General features: G+C 40.8%; 2 protein-coding genes and 1 non-coding gene across 3 annotated transcripts in view; 2 read left to right on the top strand and 1 right to left on the bottom strand.

Moving 5' to 3' along the window:
- LOC120100003 (40S ribosomal protein S12-like) overlaps positions 1 to 22,687 on the top strand; it is a 673,396-nt gene that overhangs the window by 270,980 nt on the left and 379,729 nt on the right. The window lies entirely within an intron of this gene.
- Positions 8,415 to 8,521, top strand: Rnu6-806 (RNA, U6 small nuclear 806). Its single transcript, XR_005499977.1, has one exon. It is a non-coding gene; the product is annotated as a U6 spliceosomal RNA (small nuclear RNA).
- Mamdc2 (MAM domain containing 2) overlaps positions 16,005 to 22,687 on the bottom strand; it is a 152,533-nt gene continuing 145,850 nt past the window's right edge. The window contains exons 13-14 of the mRNA XM_039101390.2: positions 17,155 to 17,239; positions 16,005 to 17,031 (exon numbers count right to left, since the gene is read on the bottom strand). Of these exons, the coding sequence (XP_038957318.1) occupies positions 16,967 to 17,031; positions 17,155 to 17,239 (150 nt within the window). The 3' untranslated portion in view covers positions 16,005 to 16,966. The remainder of the gene's footprint in view (positions 17,032 to 17,154; positions 17,240 to 22,687) is intronic.

Below are 22,687 nucleotides of genomic sequence, written 5' to 3' on the forward strand. Positions count from 1 at the left end.
TTTGATGCACGTTGGTATTTTGCCTGCATGTATGTCTGTGTGAGGTTGTCAGATCTCGGAGTTACAGACAGTTGTGAGCTGCCATGTGGATGCTGGAACTTGTTTTCCTCTAGAAAAACCAGTCAGTGCTTTTAACCACTGAGCCATGTCTTCAGTCCCTGGAAGGGAGTATCTTAATTGTAAAAAATACCTCCATAAGACTGGCCTGTAGGCAACTCTGTGGTACATTTTCTTGATTAATGTAGGTGAACAAATCTCACGGTAGCAGGGTGCCACCCTCGGCAGGTAGTCCTGAGTTGTATAAGAAAGCTGTGAAAACCATAAATTATCAGGCCAGTAAACATAATGGCCTCTGCTATAGCTCCTGCTTAGAGGTTCTCCTTTGAGTTTCTTCTTCCTTTGATAATGGACTGGAATGTAGAAGTATAAGTAGAAACAAACCTTTTACTCCTCGAGTTGCTCACAGAAATTGACACTCTACCTATGACAATGAACCACATGGTTGATTCTTGTTCTTTCATTCTTAATCTACTAGTAGAGGGCATGAGCAGAAGGCTGGAATAGAATGTGGTGTTGGACACTGGGTCTCTAACCCCCACTAAGTTCTTGCTGGGTTTGGTAGAACCCACCTTTATTCCCATAACCCTTCAGTCCTAGCTGTAGACTGAATCCAACTGCTGTATAAGATGTAAATAAAGAGCCTCAAAATACCTTGGTAGATAATGTATTTGTTAGCAAACTTGGTTGCCCGAGTTGAATCTCCAGGACCAATATGACAAGAAGAGGAGGAGGAGAAGAAGGAGGAGGAGGAAGAGGAGGGGGAGGAGGAGGAGGGGGAGGAGGAAGAGGAGGAGGAAGAGGAGGAAAATGGATTTCTGTAAGTTGTCCTCTGACTATCACGTGTGCTCTGTCTCCTAGTGGCCTGGGTTTTGCAGTTTTTGACCTTTCTGAATTCCTGAGGAAGCTTTCAGGAGACAGGGTCAGGCACAGACAAGTCAATGTCGATCTCACTGAAACGCACATTGTATGGAGTGAGCGCTTTGGATGCTGGAATTAGAGCACAAATGATTTTATCTTTATTTAAAAACCAGGCACCCCATGGGGGTGAGAAGAGCATACAGATGCCCTTGTCTGGGCTTTTAGCTTACGAGAGTTTCCACTTCCTCTCCCTCATCCTGGGTTTGGTATCCCCACCCTACTCTACATCCCTTATATAACTGAATGATAAAATACATTTTTGTGGGAATTTTAAAAACTAGTTAAGACTTTTGGAGCCTTGTAAAGCCACATACCTAAAACACACAGCAGGCTGAATATTTTGGTTTTCATAATGATATTGTCATTCAATTTTTTCTTGTCTCCTGTTAAGTCTTTTTTTAAACTCTGTACATATGTAACAGAGAGTTACTTTTTAAGATATCCAAAGGGCTGTGAGCAACCCCATGGTGTCTACAGAGTAGGGCAGTGTGGAATTGTTAACGTTTGTGTTTTGTATCCTCATTTACATTCACCTTCTCTCTGGCCTTGCACTCCCGGGTCCTTCCTTTCCCTCATGAATGACCCTTTCTGACTGATGCCCCCCCTGAAGTCAGCTGATGAGCTTATCATAATTCACCCATGATGGAAACAGGTAAATTTCCTCGTTTGCTCTGAAGGCCAGAGGCATTACTCTATGATTATCTATTTTTGTAACCACCTACTGATTGGTGTTTCTTGTGGCAATAGGATCAGGGGCATCTAGATTAGAAACTTCACCTGTGAATGTAAAACTAAGCTCTTGCCTTACTCCTCTCCACAGCAGTTTTGGACAAATTTCCAGAGAGTCACTCCTGGGACCTAAGCCTGCCTTCTGGTGTTTTCATAGCTGGCCTAAGGAGGGCGCTGTGGTGAGGTTGCAGTGTCTGAACAGAATTGTTTCTCTGCCACTTCTGATTGGCTAGCCTCCTACTTACATATGTACTGTATTTGTTTACAAACTGTAGGTAGATGTATAGTGTAAAGACTTGGTTTAATAAACCCAACCTCTCAAACCTGAAAAAAAAAAAAAAAAAAGAAAAGAAGAAAAGGGAGCTCTCCATGACACATGTCAAAATGTCAAAAGAAAAAAAGCAAAAGAAAATATTAAAAGTTGTAATAGAAACAGGCCAGCACAAACACATCAAACCTCTCAACAGAAACACTAAAAGCAAAGAAATAAAGAAATGATACATTCCAAACCCTGAAAGTAAATAAATTTTAACCAATACTTTTATACCCAGCAAAATTATCTATTAAAGTTAATGAAAAAATAAGGACATTTCAAGAAAGCACTAATTAAGTAATTCATCACCAACAACCCAGCATTAAAAAAGACACTTGAAGAATCGTAAGCAAACAGAAAGAAAAAAGATAGTCTTATTTAGGAAAGCACAAAAAAGTACATATTTCATGGGAGGAACAAATCATCATAGGAAAAAGAAACCTCATACTCAGCATAGTAAACCAGCTGATACCTAATCCATTTGACCAGAAAAGCAACTAACAAAAAAACACAGAAATTGGTAAGTCTGAGATGCTGCATTCTATTATTTCTAAGAATCAGATTTTCCAGGCAAATGCACAAGCAGTTTGAGAGGATGGAAATCAATTTACTAAGCTATTGAAAGCTGAAATGAGGCTGGAATAGCTATTCCAATATAAAGTAGACCTCAGACCAAAACTAGTCAGAAAGATGAAGAAACAACTATGGTAATAAAGAGAACAATTCATCAAGAAAATACAACAATTCTAAATATGTTCTGTTTAGAATTAAATATTAAAATAATAGAATAAAATAAAATATTACAATTCTTGACATTGGGGCTTCCAATTTCATAAAGCAAGCATTATTGCACCTGGAATACAAGTCCTGATTTAGTAATACTGATTGACTTTTATATGACACTCTGGTAAAAAAATAGATCATGCAGACTGAAAATCAATAAAGAAACTGTAGGGTTAGTTGTACCCTAGATGAAATGAACTTAAAATCTACGTGACATTAAACCCAAGCACTATAGAATGTAAATTCTTTTCAGCAGCCATTGAGGTTACTCTAATATAAGTAATATTTTACAATGCAAAATATATACTAAAAATAAAAATGAATAAAATTTCTCATCTCTTATCATATCACGGTTGAAATCATTAGCAAGAGAAACCAAACAAATATTTAAAGACTGAACAATTTACTTTTGAATCAATCCAAGCTATTGGATGAGCAGGCTATTGAAAAAAGTCATAGAGGAAATTTAAAAATGACTAAACTCGGGGTTGGGGATTTAGCTCAGTGGTAGAGTGCTTGCCTAGGAAGCGCAAGGCCGTGGGTTCGGTCTCCAGCTCCGAAAAAAAAGAACCAAAAAAAAAAAATGCCTAAACTCAAATGACAAACCATCAGAATATAGCAAAAGCAGATCAAAAGGAAAGTTCATCATCATGAAGGGTTACATTAAAAAAAACGTATTTAAAAAAATTAATCTTGAGATCTTAGAAAAAAAAGCTAAAACAAACTCTAAAATGTAATAGGCAATGGTAAATAATTCAGAAGAGAGCAGAAATGATTGCAGAATTGAGGATAAACAAACAATATGACAGTCAACACACAGCTGGTTCTAGGAAAAGATTAAGAATATTAACAGACCCTCTAATAGAAGAAAAGAGGTGTGACAATTTGAATGATAAATGTCCCCAGCACTCTCAGGCATTTGAATCCCCAGTTGGTGGGTCTATTTGGGTAGGCTCTGTCACTGGGGCAATCTTTGAGAGTTTAGAGATCAACAGTCTTTAGTTGGCTTTCTGCGCTTCGTGCTCACTGTTCAGTATGTGAGCCCTGAGCATCTGCCCCAGCCACCATGCCAGCTACAAGCCTACCTGCTGCTTCTGCTCTGCCATCATGGGCTCTTAGCCTTTCGGAGACAAAGGCCCAACTCTTTGTTCTCTAAGTTTCCTTGGTCATGGTGTTTTTTTTCACAGCAACAGATAAATAGTGAACACAGAGGGAGAAGGCCCAAACTAATAATTTAGAGATGAAAAGTGGGCATCGGAACAGATACTAATGAAATCCGACAGTCATCAAGCAATACTTTGTAAAGTTATATTTTAAAAATACTTGGGGACTGGAGCGGTGGCTCAGCAGTTAAGAGCACTGGCTGCTCTTCCAGAGGTCCTGAGTTCAATTCCCAGCAACCACATGCTGGCTCACAACCATGTGTAATGGGATTCGATGCCCTCTCCTGGTGTGTCTGAAGACAGCTACAGTGCACTCATATACAAAAAAATAAATAAATCTTAAAAAAAAAAAGACTTGGAAGATCTAGAAAAAAAAAGTGGATAAGTTCCTAGACACATATGACCTACCAAAATCAAAGCAAGAAATATAAGCAACTTGAACACATTTATAAATAGCAATTGGTGATATTGAAGTAGTAATGAGTCCTGTAATGAACAGAATCTCGTGATTAGACACTAGCACACTCTACCAAACCTTTGAAGAAATGACCATCATCGATATTTCCTATAAAGGAGAAATGACAGGAACACTTTGAAACTCAGTGTAAGAAACCAGTATTATATTGGTAGCAAATCCAGATAAGGGCATAAGGGGGAAAACATGTAGATCAGTTTTAGAGACCAATGGCTGCCGTTCTTCCCTCAGTCATACACCACTACAGGGAATTTACGATAATCACAGTTGTCTTAGAGTTTCTTCTGTCAACCTAGCACAGCTAGACAAATTCTTCTTGTCTCTTATTTCCTATTATTTACCCTCTACACTTACCTACATCTCGTGATGACTTTGCCTTTGTTTTGGTACTGCTCTGCTTTAGGATCGTTGTCTGTTTTTCTCCATCCAGTTTACTAGAAGGCTTTTTTTATTCTTCGTTCACATCTCACATGTCTTCCACTCCCTTGGTGACCTCTGCTCTTCTTCCTCTCTTCCTTATCCATGTACAGAGAATATCTTGTGCAATGTATGGATGTCAATTAAAAAGCCTATGGCCTATGTCTATGGAAATGTCCTAAAATTCATAGCCCCAACACTATTCTAGCTTTCCCCCCTGGCTACTTTACCCTTCATGATTTTCTTTCTTCAAATTTGATCTCATCCTTAGTCCTTATCCTCACCAACCCTATCTTTTCAGTATCAGTCAAATAATTCCTAATTATACACACCTTACCCTTTCATAGTCAATTGAATATTTATTTTTACCCACTATATTTTCCCTCATATGCATAATCTTATTAACTGAAATATGGGTTAATACTATATAAATATAAGAGCCAGTGCTCTATATTATTTTTGGTTGTTTACTCTCTAACAGTTTTTGAAGTCTAAAGGGCCACTGTTATTTTTTATTTTATAAATTTTAAATTTTTATTAAACTCATTAAACACAAAATATTTATTTTGTTATTTTCAATCATGTATCTCTGTGTGGGTATGCATATGTGAGTGCAGGTGCTGACAGAAGTCACAGATATTGAATCCTCTTGGAGATGGGACTACTCGCAGTACTGATCTGTCTGATATGTCTGATAGGAAACTAACTCAGGTCCAGTTAAGAGCAGCAAGTCTCTTAACTGCTAAGCCATCCTTTCAGCCACCACTAGTTGTAGACCGTTCCACAGCAGTAATGCCGAACTCCTGAGCTTGCTCTCTCAGTTAATATCCTCCTTGGAATCATCTCACACTTATTCCAGGCACTTGAACTCCTAGTGTAAGAGACTATTCCTTTGAACTACATAGATGAAAATCTCAGACAGATAATTGAGAAGAGTATAAATATGCTCAAAGATACCTACAGCTGAATGAAATAAGGAAAATAATGCAAGATGTGGAAGAAAAATTCAACAAAGAGAAATACCAAAGAAACCCAATAAGTGAAATAAAAAGCTTGTAGGAAAATCTCAGCAATAGAATGGGTGAGGAGAGGACAAAATATCTGAGCTTGAAGGTGGAAGAACTTGAAAAATTAAAGAAGAACAAAAATAACAGAGCATCCAGTTTCCAAGGTTTATGGGGAGAGTTGCTAATAAAGACACAGAAATTTAGCATGCCAAGATCAGAAAAGATCCTTCCTTCATCATGCTATAATTAAGCACAAAATATATGGTGCAAAGGAAATGTATTAAAAGTGGCAAGAGAGAAACATTAAGTCACATACAGAGAAAGCCATTATAAGAGCAGATTATTAAACTGAAATTTTAAAAGACAGGAGGGCCTAGACAGAAGGGACTCAAGTTGTGAAAGACAGCTGCTAATGAAGATTAGCAAAGCCCTCTATGATGATTGAAGGAAAAATGTTTCCATGGTAATCAATTAATGATCACTGAGTTTGCTTATGGAAAATAGTTGAAGGAATCTTTCAGAATGAAGATACAAATTAAGGTATGGTGCCAAAGCAACACCCAGCAGAGCACTGGCCCTAAAACAGACGCGTGATCAATGGAATATATAGAAGACTAAAATCTACACAGCTATAGCCAGTTACATTTAGACAAAGATATATAAAAATATGATGTTGGAGAAGAGGTAGTTTTTTTCAACAGACAGTGCAGGGGAAGCTAGTTATCTACATGTACAAGAATAAACTACACCCTCTGTACAGAGATCAATTCCAAATGCAACACCTAAAATCCTGAAACTGTTAAGGAAAACATTTTAAGATATAGGCATCAGCACGGGTTTTTGAAAAGGATTCTACTAGGTAAGGAAATAATTCCAAAAATTGATAAATGGAATTACGCTAAGCTAAGAAGTTTCTGTACTGCAAAAGAACCAATCAGCCGAGTCAAGAGATTGCCTACAGAGCAGGAGAAGACTTTCCCAACTATACTGCTGACTGGGAGTTAAAATCTAGCATCTATAAAGAACTCAAAAAGCTAAGCACCCCAGACAAAACAAAGAACACTTTAAATTAAAACCCCAAATCATCCCAACAAAGGAAGGGCATACATTGAACACGTGATTCTCAAAGAAGAAATACAAATGGCCAATAAATATTTTAAGAAAGTGTTCGACACCCTTACCCATTAGGAAAATGAGAGCTGCCTGCAGATACTACCTCACTCTAGTCTGAACAACTGTCATAAAGAAAATAGATGGGAGCAAACGCTCATCCCATACCTTGGCTCTTGTGAATAGTGCAGCAGTTGGCGTGACCTGGGAGCATCTCTACGGTAAGGTGGTTCTTATTTTGTTTTCTTGAGCTGTCTGCCTTAGAGGGGGATGGCTATCTATGGCAGGTTTTTGAGAAACCTCTAGAGTCATTTCCAAAGAGGCTCTATCAGTTTAAATCCCCTTTCCTTACTTTCTTGCCAGCACTTGTCATTTATTATGCAGAAGTTCATTTTCTCCTTCCACTGTGTGGGTTCTCAGGGCTGAATTCAGGTCATCGGAATTGGCTGCAAGCCCCTTAACCTCCTGAGCCACATCATCAGCCTCGAAGTTTTAATTTTATCAGTTATTACCATTTTCTCCTCCTTTTTGCCCCTCCAGACTCCCCAGTTTTCAAGTCGATAACCTTTTCTTTCATTGTTACTTACATATGTATTCATGTACAATATAACACAATATAACACCATATAAATACAACCTGCTAGATTTGTTTTTTTTGTTGTTGTTTGTATATATATATATATATATATATATATATATATATATATATATATATATATTCAGGGCTGATCAATAACCAAGAGGGCTCATCTTTGGGAGAGGTTGTTTCTCCCTTTCTCAGCGGTCATTAGCTGCTTGTAGTCTTTGTCTAGGTGTGGAACCTGCAATAGCTTTGCTCCATTCCACATCTGCACATTTATGGATATTGCTGCTACCCCTATCTTATTTATTCAGCCATTTCTAGGGGAGAGTTTCCTCATAAAATTTGTGCTAATATCCTGGCTCTTAGAATCTTTCTACCCTCTCTTCCACAACCTTCCCTGACAGGAGCTGTGATGTAGGTGTATCTGCTGGGGCTGGGCTCTCCATGATCCCTTGACCTCTGTATCAGGCTGTGGTTTTCTGTTGTGGTCTCTGCTTGCTGTAAAGAGAGTCTTATTTGGAGAGCAGTGGTAGCTGTATTATCTATGGGTGTAAGGATAAGATTTAGAATACAGTAAGGAAATGTGTTGGTCTAGCCAAGTAGTGGCAGTACAGTCTTTTCCAAGGCCGGTGATCTCACTAGCCCCAGGAAGGTGGCTAGGTTTCCATTTCCAGGCATAATTTTCTTCCTGTTTTTAGGTGTTAAGGTCAATCACACAGCTATTGGTTGCCGTCAACATTTGGGTGCCACTTATTGTACCTTATCCTTTCTAATTAAATAAAGACATTTTTATTTTCATGCTGGGAATTAAGCCCAGAGGGTTGTGAATCCTAGAAGAGCTGGCTCTAACTCATGCTTGCTTTGGCATCACATGTACAAACATTGGAACCATACAGAGAACACTAGCATGGCCCCCACACAAGAATAATATGCAAATTAATTCATGAAGTGGTCCATATTTTTTCCAACAATATTTTTATTGATTATTTGGGAATTTCATATAATGCCCCTTATCATGCTCGCTCCCCATTCCTCCCAGGTCCACCTCCTATTCTTGTGACCACACTCAAACACACCAGGTCTAATTTGTGTTATACTTAGTTATATATTCATTAGAGTATGGTCAAGCTCCCGGTGGCCAGCTCCTTAAAGATAGCTGAGTCCATCCCCACGTCTCCCACCCCATCTTGGCCAGAAGCCATCAACTGGGAAGACCTACACTTCAGCGTGCTTATCACGAATTTTAAGGACTCTCTTTAATGGGTTCCTGTCTAGACTCAACCTCCCCCACTCCAGTGGTGGGGAGGGGGAGAGGTTTCCACAGAAGCCTTCAATGAGTCTCATTCTCAATTTTGAGTCTTTAATAATTCATATCACTGCAAAAGTATCATCCCCGACTACAACAACCACCACCAGCAAGGATCACAGGCGTCAACTTGGCTTCCGGCAGCAGCACAGACCACAGACACCAACATGTCCTCTGGAGGCAGCAGAGACCATGGAGGTCTTTTGAGAACCCTTAATCCAGAAAATGAACCTTCTTTCAACTCGTACATGTGTCTTGATTTTGCTCAGAGCCAGGATAATCACGTGATCGAGGAGCCTGTTGTGGGGATTGGGGTGGAGAGCCCACGTGAGGTCCAGGCTACTGAACACCCCTCTGCCGGCCCTACTTTGGCATGTAAGGGTCTGAAAAATCACTGAAGGAAGACCCCAGACTCAGAGTATGCAAAGACAAAGAGCGTTTACTCTGCAGGAACATCCGTCTTTGGGACGGAGGGAGGGGGTGTCAACCATTCTCCAAGACAACGATCTCAGACAAAGAGGAACTCTCTAGAAGTTTGGATAATCTAAAACTTCACTGATGGGTTCTAGGGAGTCACAGCGGTCAGTGGTCTGCGTTCCTACGCCAATGACGTTTACCCATAGGATGGGATAGGGCTGCCCGGTGCAGATGGCCCATCCTGAGAGAAGACATTTCCCCATTTTGGTGTTTATTCCCAGGCTATTGATTTTTCTAGAGGGGGGGGGGTTATGACCTTGTTCCTGGGTTTTATGCTGTGTTCCTGGAGGTAGTGTCTTATGGTCTAGTTTCTGGGACACATAGTCTGTTCCTGGAGCTGGTGCCTTACAGTCCCACCCCCACGCCCCCAAAATCAGGCCTGGTCCTTAAATGGAGACAAGTGGGATCCTTAAGTGGAGACAAATAGGGTTTATGTTGTCCTTTCAGACAAGCTCATTTGTCCCCCTCACTTGCACCCCCATACCTGTTGCTGATGCCACCAAGTCTCTACTTTGGTGAGTCTTCTACCTCTCTCCATCAGTCAGGCCATTGGTTCGGCCCTCCTTCCTACCTCCCCATCAAACATTCATCCATCAAAGTGGCGTTCAAATTGCTGTGTCACCCAGTGTTTTTTTTTTTTTTTTGCCCAAACAGCTTTACATACAAATACTGCAATGAGCCATCGGTCTGGTTCAATCAGGTTCCTGGTTTCTAAAGCGCCACAAACACTGGGTGATTGCTGAGACTCGGCTTGAATGTCCTGCTGTTGTACAGGGTCAGGGTCATCTTGTGGCTGAGCAGTAGGGTTAGGAGGCAGAATTCACATGAGTTCCAGGTGACTGTGAACCTTCTTGCTGTTGGTAACTGCCCCTGCCCGCTCATCTAGCATGCAGGCATCAAGTCAGCCCCGAGCTGTTGTCCCCCTGGCAGGGTGAACACTGCAAAGTGCTATACTTGTGGCCAAGTTTCTAGCTCCCTTTCTTGGCAGTTCCCCTCTGCTATCTTCCCCCCACCCAATGGGATCACTTTTGAAAGCATTTTCTTATATGACCTGCCCCCCTTTTTTTAGTTGTTCTGGAAATATTGAGCACTCTGTAGACTTATCTCCCCTCAAAGCCTCCCTGAGTCTCTTGGGCTTCTCAGGGGGCTGCTTAGTCCTGCAGAGGCCGGCGGCCACTGCTGTTTGGAATCCAAGATCCTTTGTGAGTATTTCACTGTGCACGTAGTTGTCTTAGTTCATAGGTATTTCAGTTGGGTAGGAATGCTTAATTGCCTCCTCCCTTGGCAGCTTGCATGGCATTTTCTTGTACCATGAATACTAGATCACAGTAAAGGGACTTTCAGGTGTCCGTCTGTGTGTATGTATGCCACATACGTACAGGTGTGTGTGGAGGTGATGCTTCAAGGAGGTGGTGCTACAGGTGGTGGTGAGTCACCTGACATGGGTGCTGGATCAGAACCCAAGTCCTCTGGGAAGATAGCAAATGGTTTTAACTACTGAACCATCCCAGTGTGCCCCTGGCATTTAATTCTTACCATGTTTTTTTTTTAACATTTTAAATAAGTGACATATTAATATGTCAATAGGTATACATTGTAAAATATGTTCTGGTATCCCTTTCCCGGTTCCACCTCATTTCTACCCCTCGTCTGTTCTTGACATATTTTATTAAAAATATTTCAACTAGATTAATTAATTAATTGTGTATGTGCCTCTGTGCATACACACGTAAGTGTAGGCTTGGACTTTTCAAAACCTTCTTTTAATAATGGTTCTTAAATGCTTTAACCGCCCTTCTAGCCCACTATCCGTGAGAGGGAAAGTGGATGAGAGCAAAAGAGGATGTGGATCTGTTTAGAATTAGTTCTTTGGAGCAAACACAATCTGCATCATCAGGATATCAGTAGCTCAGGTCACACACGTCAGCAGCAGTGGCTCCACCCACTAGAAAACATCATTCACAAGTCAGGAATGGCAGGTGGATCCAGAAGAAACCACAAGGCTCTGCCAATCAGCGGAAGGTGAGAAGCTGCCAGAACACCACAAGACTTTTTTTTTTGGTGTGTTTCTCTCTATAAAATCACCACAAACAATGACCAACAAAGAATGGTAAGGCGTACCAATACCACCCAGCGTCTTCATCAAAGACCAGCAACAGCAAAGCCCAACAATGACCGGTAAATTATGGCAAGCATACCAATACCATCCAGCATCGCCCACTATCCATTGGGCTATATTTGTATCCTTTCCGAACATCATGTGTTCTCTCGAGCATGCACTCTAGAAAAACATCATATGATCTTTTTCCAGACTTCAAAAAAATCCACCACATGTCTGTTCTTACAAACCATCCTCCCATGTGTCTGCTTCAGCAGAAACATCCTGTCATAAGACAGTTTCCAGAGAAACATCACACGGCAAAACCAAGTCTCCAAAGAAACCATCATCAATTTCCACTTCCCTTGGGCACACTCGTGTGGAGGTCAGCGCTCTTCTCTTCTTCCACCATGTGGGTTTTAGGAATCAAGCTCTGTCCTTCAGGCTTAACGGTGAGCATCTTTATCTGATTAGTCATCTAACTGTCCCTCTTGCCTTACTTAAAAACTGTCTTTAGGAGACTTTTGGTTGAGTTCGAATCCATTGCATAGTTTACAATGTGTAACCATTCACTGCACAGCCTGGTGATTTATGAGGTGTTAGAAGAGGGGCTAATGGGGGACAGTAATATCCAGATAAAAAGTAATATCCAATCAAAAGGACTGATGAAATTATTATAGACTTCCAAGACAACCTTTTATACTCCTTCTGGTATTTGGAACCCACATGCACATTTGTGCTAAACTAAGTGCTTTTCTTGAACACTTAGATAAGCCAGAAATAGCTCACAAAAACTAAATTAGGTGATAAATTTTTAAAAAGATGGATCTGTAAAGAAGTCTAACTTACCATAAACCTTTTGAGGAATTTGCGTACAATTCAGGAGAACCACAGTCAATGACTTCTGTGGGAAGGAAGAGAAGACCCTGCCTAGCTGCTGGTTAAAGAAAAGAATGGTGACCTGGCAGGATTCTATGGCTGCTTTATCCTTAAGATGGCACTCTAAGCTCACACTTCCCTTATACAGAAAGAGACACAAAAATAACTGAATTTTACTAATTCCTTATCACATAAACTGGGAAGACTCTTATGTCCGAAACCAAATATATCTGTATTCTTGTATGTCTGACATTGTTGTTGAGAATTTTGGGAGCCTTTGTTTAGAGACCAAGTTTTACATAGCATGGGCCAGCCTTGAATTCTTCACAGAGCCAAGAGTGACTTTGAATTTCTGATTCTCTTCCCTCCAGCCCTACCAGTGCTGTGATAGCAGGGATGTGTTACTTCGTCTTATCTATTATGTTTTGTTATTCTTCAGAGTAACTACTTTATCTCATTTTGCAAAGGAGGAAAAGGAGCCAGAGGGTAAAAAAAAGACTCCCTGTCAGTTCTAGTTTGTAATCAGCCAAATCAGAATTTGAATAGAGGCAGCCAGAATCCATGAGCAGGGGGCCTAATTTCTGGGATGTGCTACATCTTTATAGAGATCCACATGCCAGGAATCCAGTAGTACTAGAAAACTTATTAGTTATGAAAACTCACTTTCCACCAGTTCTGGTTGTATGAGGAAACAAGGGGATGAGACCTTAAGGAACCCAAGTTTTATTCCTTCAAGAGTAAGGCATCCAGACCTGTGGGATGCTACACCATGGATCTTGACTGTCAGATGCGGCTCCTAGGTTTTCCCATGGACTCTGAGCACATGGCCACATCGTACTTCTTGTGCTGGCTGTCTTGTTTCCCAGGCTCTTCACTAATCGGTGCATGTCTCGGCAACCTCCATGCTTGCTGAGATGCCCAGAGCATAGGTATCTTAAGAAAGCATCTCTGAACTCTGGTCTTCCTTGTTAAGCCAGCCCTCACATCAGAAGCACTGTTTTCTCCATCTCTGCGCCATTCCTCCTTTCTCTACATAAATAGCCTCCGCTGCAGATGGTGAATCATATCAGGGAAGGCGGTCTGCGGAGAAAGCTGTCTCTATTCCAAGAGCTTGGGTGTTTAGGTGCTGCCGAGAATTGGAGTAAATGCAGAGACCGGGATTAAAGTTTGAGTAGCACCTAGCGAGACTAGTGTGCCTTCCTGATGGGCATTGCTAAAGCTGGGGAAACTACGCTGTGCTTACCATCTGCCTCTATTTTCATCCACATGGAATTAGTCAAAAGGGACGCTAAGGGCCACCTGGAAAGGAAAGTGAAGCATGAAACACCGGAAACGACGGGAGGTGACTCACTCGGCTCACTTTCTACCTCCTCCACTCTAAAAAGGACACTAAAAATGGCAGGTCGTTTCTTAGCAACTGCCAGTAATAATTACCTCTTTCCTTGCTGCTGGAAAATTCTACTCTAAGCCACTGAGCCCTCTCTCCAACCCACTAACCTCTTTTTGTTTTTCCCCAGACAGGGTCTCTCCCTGAACCTGGAGCTCATCAAGATGCCACCACATCGAACTTTTCGACAAGGTGCCTGGGGATCCTAACTAAGGCCTTAGTGGTGGCATGGCGGCATTTTGCTGACTGAGCCATCTGCTTAATCTCCTTAGCCCCATCTTGGAACTATTTGTATAGCCAATAAATCCAGAAGAGGGAAACTAAGAACCTTTGGCAAGTCTATAATCCATATTGTTGATGGATTGAGGGAGGAGCTGGCAGACTGAGGAGGCTGTTTAAGAAAAGATTAGAACACAAGATGGGCAACACAGTCAGCTGGGTTTCAAACCCGGGTCTTGCACTGACCGCTGATCTTGAGCAACTTTAATGGCCTCAGGTAGAAGATGAAACTTCTGCCAGGGTCTGCCACGTGGGTTTCCATCAGGATTAAATAAGTAAATACCTGTAAAGACATCTTTACCCTGTCTCTGGAAACAGTAGGTCTTCAAACAATGTTAGCTGGAATGATTCCATAAGACTTTATATCACTGCCAAGGACGCCAGAGAAATACTTTATTCATTTATCACCCGGCACGAACACCTCACTATCACTCAGGTATGTGTGGGTGAAGAGTGCTCCTTCCTTCACTCGGCAAATGTAACATAGTTACAGGTGGGAGTGATGCTGTGAGGGATTTATGATGCCTAATGTATATCAAACTCCAATCGCACCTCTGTGTCTAATTAATCGCCATAGGAAAAATTTCACTAATAAAATTCTGTCTTATTACATAATAATTTTAATTTTTCCTCTATAAACCTAGGGATGTTGATTTCGTATGGGTGAGTATTTTTATTTTCTAAGTAGTGTGGCATGCTGAGAGACCTGATGCCCTTCACAGATGTGGCCGGTGGACTTACAGCCTTGCAGAGCTAAGAAGTTGTCCTTTACCTGCCACCACTCCAGAGCTTCGCAATCATAAGTAACTTTCCACCTTCTCACATTGGGCTGTTTCACTGTGTTCTGTCTTCATGGTGCCTGGGTTCAAAGCCCAGGCCCTGCTCTGTTCATCAAGTGCTGTATCACTGAACTACATCCCCAGTATTGACAGTCAGCTTTCACACCTGTGAAAAATGCTACTAACATTTCCATTTCCCAGATGAGGGAGAGAGTAAACGCATTTACTTGTTCGGGTTTGTTTCTGAGCACCAAGAACATAAAAGTAACAACAGATCCTGTGTCCTGGGTTGGTGACATGGCTCAGTACATACAGGTACTTGCAGATAAACCTGACAAATCAAGTTCAGTCACGTGGTAGGTAGGAGAGAAATGATCCTCTCCGCCTCCCTCATTAATTTGTTTACTTATTCACTTTACAGCCTGATCGCAGCCCCCTTCCCTCTTCTCCTCCCAGTCCCACCATAACATCCTCCTCTCTTATTCCCCCTTCCTCTTCTCTTCAGGGAAGCGCAATCCCAACCCCCATGGATACCCTGGTATATCATGTCACAGCAGGACTAAGTGCTCCTCTTCCACAGACAAAGCAGCCGGGCTACGGGAAAGGCATCCAAGACTCACAACAGAGCCAGAGACAGGCCCCTGCTCTAACTGTGAAGGGGACCCATATGAAGAGCCAAACTGCTACACATATGTAAAGGGCCTAGGTCCAGCCCATGCATAGTCTGTGTTTGGTGGTTTAGTCTCTGTGAGCCCCTATGGGCCAGATTAGTTTACTCTGTAGGTCTTCTGTGGTCTCCCTGACCCCTCTGGCCACCTCATCCTCCCCCCACCCCGACTCTTCCACAAGACTTGTCAAGCTCTGCCTGTTGTTTGGCTGTGGGTCTCTGCATCCGTTTCCACTTGCTGCTGGATGAATCCACTCAGAGAACTGACTCTGAAGTGAAAGCCTGAACCACTCACACTATGACACGCGTGTGCTGCTCCCCAACAAATACATTTAATTTTAAAAGCTAAAGGAAAAGTCAGGTCTTTACAGTTTAGTTCTAGAGATAAATTTTAGGGAAACTGAGATTATTACGGGAAATGAAATAATCTTTAAATATTAATTATTATGTGAAAGTACGTAGTAATGTCATTGGTGGCTTAAAACATTTAATTATGGCAGAATAGAGCTTCAAAGTAGAGTTTGCGATTATGTAATGGTTATGTTCTGATAAAGATAAATAATGTAGTGATGAGTTTATTGCTAAGGAAAGGATTTTCAAATGATCTTTTATTGGGTAATTTTGAAGTTTTAGACAGCTGATTAGCCACACAATTGCACACATATAAACTCTCTAAATAAATCAATAGAAAACCATACTTTAGCAAATGTGGTGGAACTCGTACTACGAAAAATTTCACTAAAACTATTTATGATAAAAGTCAGTCAAATTGCTTAACACATTTATAAAAATTGTTGGGTGTATGTACATTTTTAAGAAAAAAAAAGTCAAGCTTGCCTTGTTGAAAAGGTGCATTTCTGCCCAGGCGCTCCTGGCCACTGTCCAAGGCAATTCAAAGGGAGAAGAAGGAAGACGGCGGCACGGCCTTGTAAGGCAGCATGAGTTAGTACAGACCTACCCTGGGGCTCTACGAAAACACCTTTCTCTTACCTCTGGTGAAATAGTAAAGACTTGTCGCTCTCTCTGCGAAACAAGTATACAAATGTGACCTCATTTCCAGAAGAACTTGTTACCATACAACACTGCATTCATTTTGCAGGCATTACTGACCTTGCATTATTAAGAAAACTTTTCATTCTTGAAACTCAAAAGGAAAACCACCAAGACCTCGCCTCCCAGTACATTCACTGAATGCAGACTAATAAGCACACTCATTCTGACTGTGCCCTTTATCCTGTAAAGTGACGGTAACACAGTACATTTGTATTTCAACTGGCACCAACATTAAGATGAAATGGTTTCTGTAAACCCAATAGCTTGTACTTCTAGTAACAGTTGTCAGATGTGCAGGGGGGAACAGAGGGAAGCCCTGAGTCAATATACAGAGACATAGTTTTCAAAAGAAATGAAAGAGGGCCTTCTGAAGTCAGTTCAACTTATGCAATCGTTAAGACTATCCACTATCCTTTCTTCTGCTTTCGCTGTGACTGAAGAGAGGTACAGCTTTTGTCTTCTTACTCCAAGTTAGGTAATTTCTTAATAGTCAATTTCATTTAAGTCTTCAGAATATCCTGAGGATTGTTGACTTGTATCTTCCATTTCTGTCAGAAAAGACGGACAAGAGTTATTACCTCTCAGAAAAGATAATTTTGAATTGTTATAGCGTGAAACTATATGATAAAATCCCCTTTCCAACCAAGCTATGTAATTGGGGAAAATATTACCTTCACATGGTCCTGCCTGAAATTTAACATCATCAATGGCAATATCACTTCTTATTGACACTCCCCGAATAGCTTCAAAAATTATCTGAAAAACAATGAAGTTTGAATTTAGAAAGGAGATGATACAACTGTGTTGGCCAGGAAGATCTTTGTGGGTTTGGAAGTTTTGATAACTGCTGGGGCTAACTTGAAAGAAAAGGACACAAAATTACAAATTCAAGCCTGGTTCTTATAGTCCCAGCCACCTCGAGGCTACAGTGAGAGGATTGCTGTAAATTCCAGGCAGTGTAGACTACTTAGTGAGTTCTAGGGCAGCCTGGGCTACGTGGCACATTTGAGGCCAACCAGGGAAACATAGTGAGGCCCAGTCTCTAAAATCAAATCAAATCAAATGAAATAGACAACAATAACTAAAAGAAAATTACAAATTCAAATTAGACTATTTGGAATTTAAATCTTCCGCAGTGAAGGGTGATGCCTAGGTGACTCTTGTGGCCTCTTTATGCAGTTCACCAGAGGTGCTTAACCAGGAGCACTTCCTAGTGACCTGACATTTCCGAGCTACTTAGAACACTCTATGACTAGCATCGCCCAGTGTCTTTAGGCTGGACTCTTCAGTTTCTTTAGGCTTCCGCTGAATTTACCTTTGGGGCTGGCATGAGGTGGAAAAGTTTAATAATTAAATTGACCAAAAGATAGAGAGTCACTTATGTTCAATATCATAACACCAAAGATATTCAATACCATACTCTAATGAAATTGATGAGGGGCTCTGTTTCATGAGTCTTTGTAGAAAACAATGAATCAAATATTCTTGATCTAGAACAATCGATCATTGGCTCCAAGGATGCTGCTGTTGCAATAATGGCTAATAAGTGACTGAATCCTCCAGAGAGGCTTGTGGGTAATGGCAACTGTCCAGAAGACAATTACTCCACCTGTGTCATTAGATTAGTTTAAGCTTTAGATTAAAATAAAAAAAACTAAGCTAATTTTATTAAAGCTACACCAAATTAAGTATATAAATAGAAAAATTAATAAGTTTATATAATTATCTTGAAATTAATGAAACTTTCATAATAGACACGTAACAAAATATGGTCAAGAAAACTTTCTAAGGATATAACATGTAATGGTTAATTTTAAACATGAACTTTTCTCGGCTCAGGGGCATCAAGGTGGTTTCAAGGGATTATTTCTGGGCATGTCTGTGGAGGACTTTCTGTAGGAGATTGGCATTTGAAGCAGTGGCCCAGGTTAGGCTTTGCGGCCTTTATTCATTACAGGTAGAGGCAGAGAAAGAGTGGGTTCTCTCTCTTTTGGAACTGGGTATCTATCACCCCCAGCTGCTGGGCACTAAATGCTAGGCTCTGGGACTTTTGATCTCCAAGATTCATATAAGCTGAGGCTTCAGGGTTTCCTGAAGGTTGGACCATTATTTCCTGTTTTCAGATATAGACAGAGCTGTGTTACAGCTTTCCTGGTTCCCCAGATTGAGGATTACATGTCATGGAAATTCTTTTTTTTTTTTTTGGTTCTTTTTTTCGGAGCTGGGGACCGAACCCAGGGCCTTGCGCTTCCTAGGTAAGCGTTCTACCACTGAGCTAAATCCCCAGCCCCGTCATGGAGATTCTTAACCCATTTCTAAATCCTTCTCTTCCCCTCAGATCTGTCCATCTGTCTGTCCATCCTTCCAGAGTTCTATTCCTCTAGATAACTCTAATTTAGATACAACCCTAAATAAGAATCAAAATAAAGGGCAAGAAAAGGGGGTAAAATGTTTTAATGTATCTGCATAGGACAATATATGTGTGCAATTAATAAACATTTCAGTTTTCTGAACACCAACAACAATCTGGTTTTTGGATTTAAATTACTATAATAGACAAATTCTGATGCAGTGATATCCTGAATAATCTGTGTTTTGGCCCAACTCTGGACTTTATAAATATATTATGAATTTCTTTAATATTTGAGTGACAATAAAGTGATATACCTGTGGTTTCTCTATTGTGATTGTAGATATATGGTAGCAAATCTTTTTTTTTTTATTTATGTACAAGATTATTCTGGCTTGTTTTTCAGTTTTAAGTCTAACTAACCCTATCCTGTAGCAACCAATAAACAGATATTTAGTTGTAGAACAACTACAGTAAATACGGGGTTAAATTAGAAATGTTATTAGTCCCGAAACTGGAATCCAAGTGTATTTGCAAGGGTGCTGGAGGATAGTTTGAAATTTCAGATAAAAATATTCAACGTTCAGCAATCCTGTGGAAACTACTAGTTGAAAGTCATTCAAAGAGTCAACATTAGATGGGCCTACATTCCTTTTGATAACGTCATTAGACAGTTGAGGTTTTGGTAGCGGCTATAATAAAAATCAAATATCATATAAAATTCTGTGCAGAACTTTAGTGAAGGTAGCATATGTAGACTGGTATAACTTTCACAAGATCTGAAGCTGTGGCTGACTGGTTTGCGTATTACCCAATAGGTGTGTGTGTGTGTGTGTGTGTGTGTGTGTGTGTGTGTGTGTGTGCACCTGTGTCTATATGTGAAAAGTCTACTAAGCATTAGGATATAATTTTTTTCTTTAAGATTCATTTATTTTATTTATAGGAGTACACTGTTATTATCTTCAGACACACCAGAAGAGGGCATCAGTTCTGATTAGAGATGGTTGTGAGCCATGTGGTTGTTAGGCATTGAACTCAGGACCTCTGGAAGAGCAGTTAGTGCTCTTAACTGTTGAGCCATCTCTCCAGCTCAGGATATAACTTTTCTTAAGTTATTTGGTCCTAAAGACTTAGGAAAATGGGACTGATAGCTACTTCTTTTGGTCAAGAAAAACCAGGTCAAAGTTACCAAGACTAAGGCACTTCATAAGACAACGAAGTAGAGGTAGGCATGGTGGTTTAATGCCCTGAAATCACAGCGTTGGAAAAGCTAAGAAAGGATCATGAGCTCAAGCTTAGTCTTGGCTGTATCTCAGAAGGGATGCAAAGCAAGGTCCTGTAGGCTTCTGATGACTTCTTACTGGGGCTTCCTAACCAACCTGGTGCTCTTGACATGACCTGTGTTAGAGGCCCAAGTATCCTGCCTCCCGCAGTGCTGTGCTTTCCAGAAGCTGCCAGAGCTACGGCTTAAAAGCCCATCATTACCCTAAATCCACCTGCCTGGTTCCTACTGCTCTTAGAATAATTTCAAAACGTTTACCATGCCCTGTGAACCGTTGCAAAAGTTATCCCACACTCCTTTGGCTTTATCACCCACTCATCTCCAACTCTGCTCTCCCTCTCCAATTAATACTATTTTCATTAGGCAAACAATCCTTCCATATCTTTAAAGGTTCAGCATGACATTTCAATATATGTTAGTAACACACAAGGATTAAATCAGGCAGGTCATTTTTGGCTTATCATTTTCTGGTGATGAGACGTTTAAATGTACTTGCCTGGTCATTTTGAAATCTATACTACATTGTTGTTGACTGGAGTCACTCTGTTGCGCCACAGATCTTTTGTCCAGCTCCAACATCATGGGCTCTGGCCAACAACTTATCATTCCATCACTTTCCCTGCCACATCCAGGTCAGCTATCCTTTATTCAACTCCGTTTCTGTCTGTTCAAGCGGATTTATTTGTATTGGCATTGGTATTATATTGTCTAGTTTTAGCTTATGGCTTAAAGTGTTTTCATTGGTGTGTATGCCTGTGTGTGTCTATGCCATGAGCGGTGTGCGGTGTGCATGGGCGCATGCGTGTGTGTGTGCACGCGTGTCTGTGTGTGTGTGCATGTGTGCGTGTGCGTGTGCGTGTGCGTGTGTGTGTGTGTGTGTGTGTGTGTGTGTGTGTGTTTGAGAGAGAGAGAGTATGGAAGCTAGGAGAGGGTGTCAGATCCTGACTGGAGTTGTGGGAGGTTGTAGAACCACCCAACAAGGGTGCCAGAAGCAAGCTTAGGTTCTCTGGAGGACATAAAATGCTCTTAACTGCCGAGCCATCTCTCCTTTCCTCTGCTATTAGTGGTTTTTTTTTTAATCACTCTCCCACAAGAATATAAGCTCCCAAAATGAAGAGTTCCACATTATATTGCAGAAATTTAGCATATATGACATGCCTGTCATCAATAAATATTTATTAAAATGAGATATTTTATGTTAAATATGTAAGAACTGAATCCGGATGCCTGATAACAGCTATTGAGAATACCAGTTCTGCCATGGTGGTGAGAATTAGATTCCAGGGAAACCCAGAAAGAAGATGGAGTTTTTAAAAACGGTGAAACTTTTTTTTTTTTTGGTTCTTTTTTTTTTTTTTTTTTCGGAGCTGGGGACCGAACCCAGGGCCTTGCGCTTCCTAGGCAAGCACTCTACCACTGAGCTAAATCCCCAACCCGAAACATTTTTTAAATAGTTTGGTACATTCAAATTTACAAAAACCCTTTCACACACACATTTTGCACTCCTTGAACTATGACATTCCAAAATGGCAGCCCAGAGGTTTTGCTAATCTATGTTTAAAAATCCTTCAAGCTGTGTGGTGGTTTGCCCTTAGAAGCCCAGCAATGGGAATTTAAGAAGGAGAATCTTGAGCTGGAGACTAGTTAGGGCTCCATAACTAGACCTCTTGTACTGACTGGTTTTGTATGTCAACTTGACACAAGCTGGAGTTATCACAGAGAAAGGAGCCTCCCTTGAGGCTCCATGAGATCCAGCTGTAAGGCATTTTCTCAATTAGTGATCAAGAGGGGAGGACCCAGCCCATTGTGGGTGGTGCCATCCCTGGGATAGTAGTCCTGGGTTCTATAAGAAAACAGGCTGAGCAAGCCAGGGGAAGCAAGCCAGTAAGCAGCACTCTTCCATGGTCTCTGCATCAGCTCCTGCCTCCAAGTTCCTGCCCTGTGTGAGTTCTCTTCATGAGTTACTGTGAATAGCAATGTGGAACTCTAAGCTGAATAAACCCTTTCCTCCTCAATTTGCTTCTTGGTCATGATGTTTTTTGTGCAGGAAAACAAACCCTTACTAAAACACCTCTCAAATCAAAACCAAAACCAATTTCTAAGATCATCTACCCAGTAAACAGCAAATTTTTTGTAAGAACCTGTATATTGATTCCTAGAATTCAAATTTCAGAGAATTTTATATCACTGTCATTTGAGAACACACACACACACACACACACACACACACACACACACACAAACACCACAAACACAAACACTGGTCTGGGAGTATAGCTCAGTGGTGGAACACTTTTCCTGGCATGCGTGAGAGGCAATGGGCACAATTGTCTACACTGTAAATTTTGTGTGTGTGTGTATGAGCCCATGTATGTCAATGTGTGTGTCAGTGCTTGGATGCCATCTCCAAAGAATTATATTGAATTAGATTCATTTAAGTCTGGAGATTTTTTTAGCTTGCATCAGAATCATTTGTAGGGCTTATTAAAAATAAATTATAAATTTCTGGGACTCCAAAGCCCAGATTTAGCATTCTGAGGTGGATCCTGAGAATTAACATTTTGGGTGAATT

This window comes from Rattus norvegicus, chromosome 1 (genome assembly GCF_036323735.1).
Source record: "Rattus norvegicus strain BN/NHsdMcwi chromosome 1, GRCr8, whole genome shotgun sequence".
Classification (NCBI taxonomy): Eukaryota; Metazoa; Chordata; class Mammalia; order Rodentia; family Muridae; genus Rattus; species Rattus norvegicus.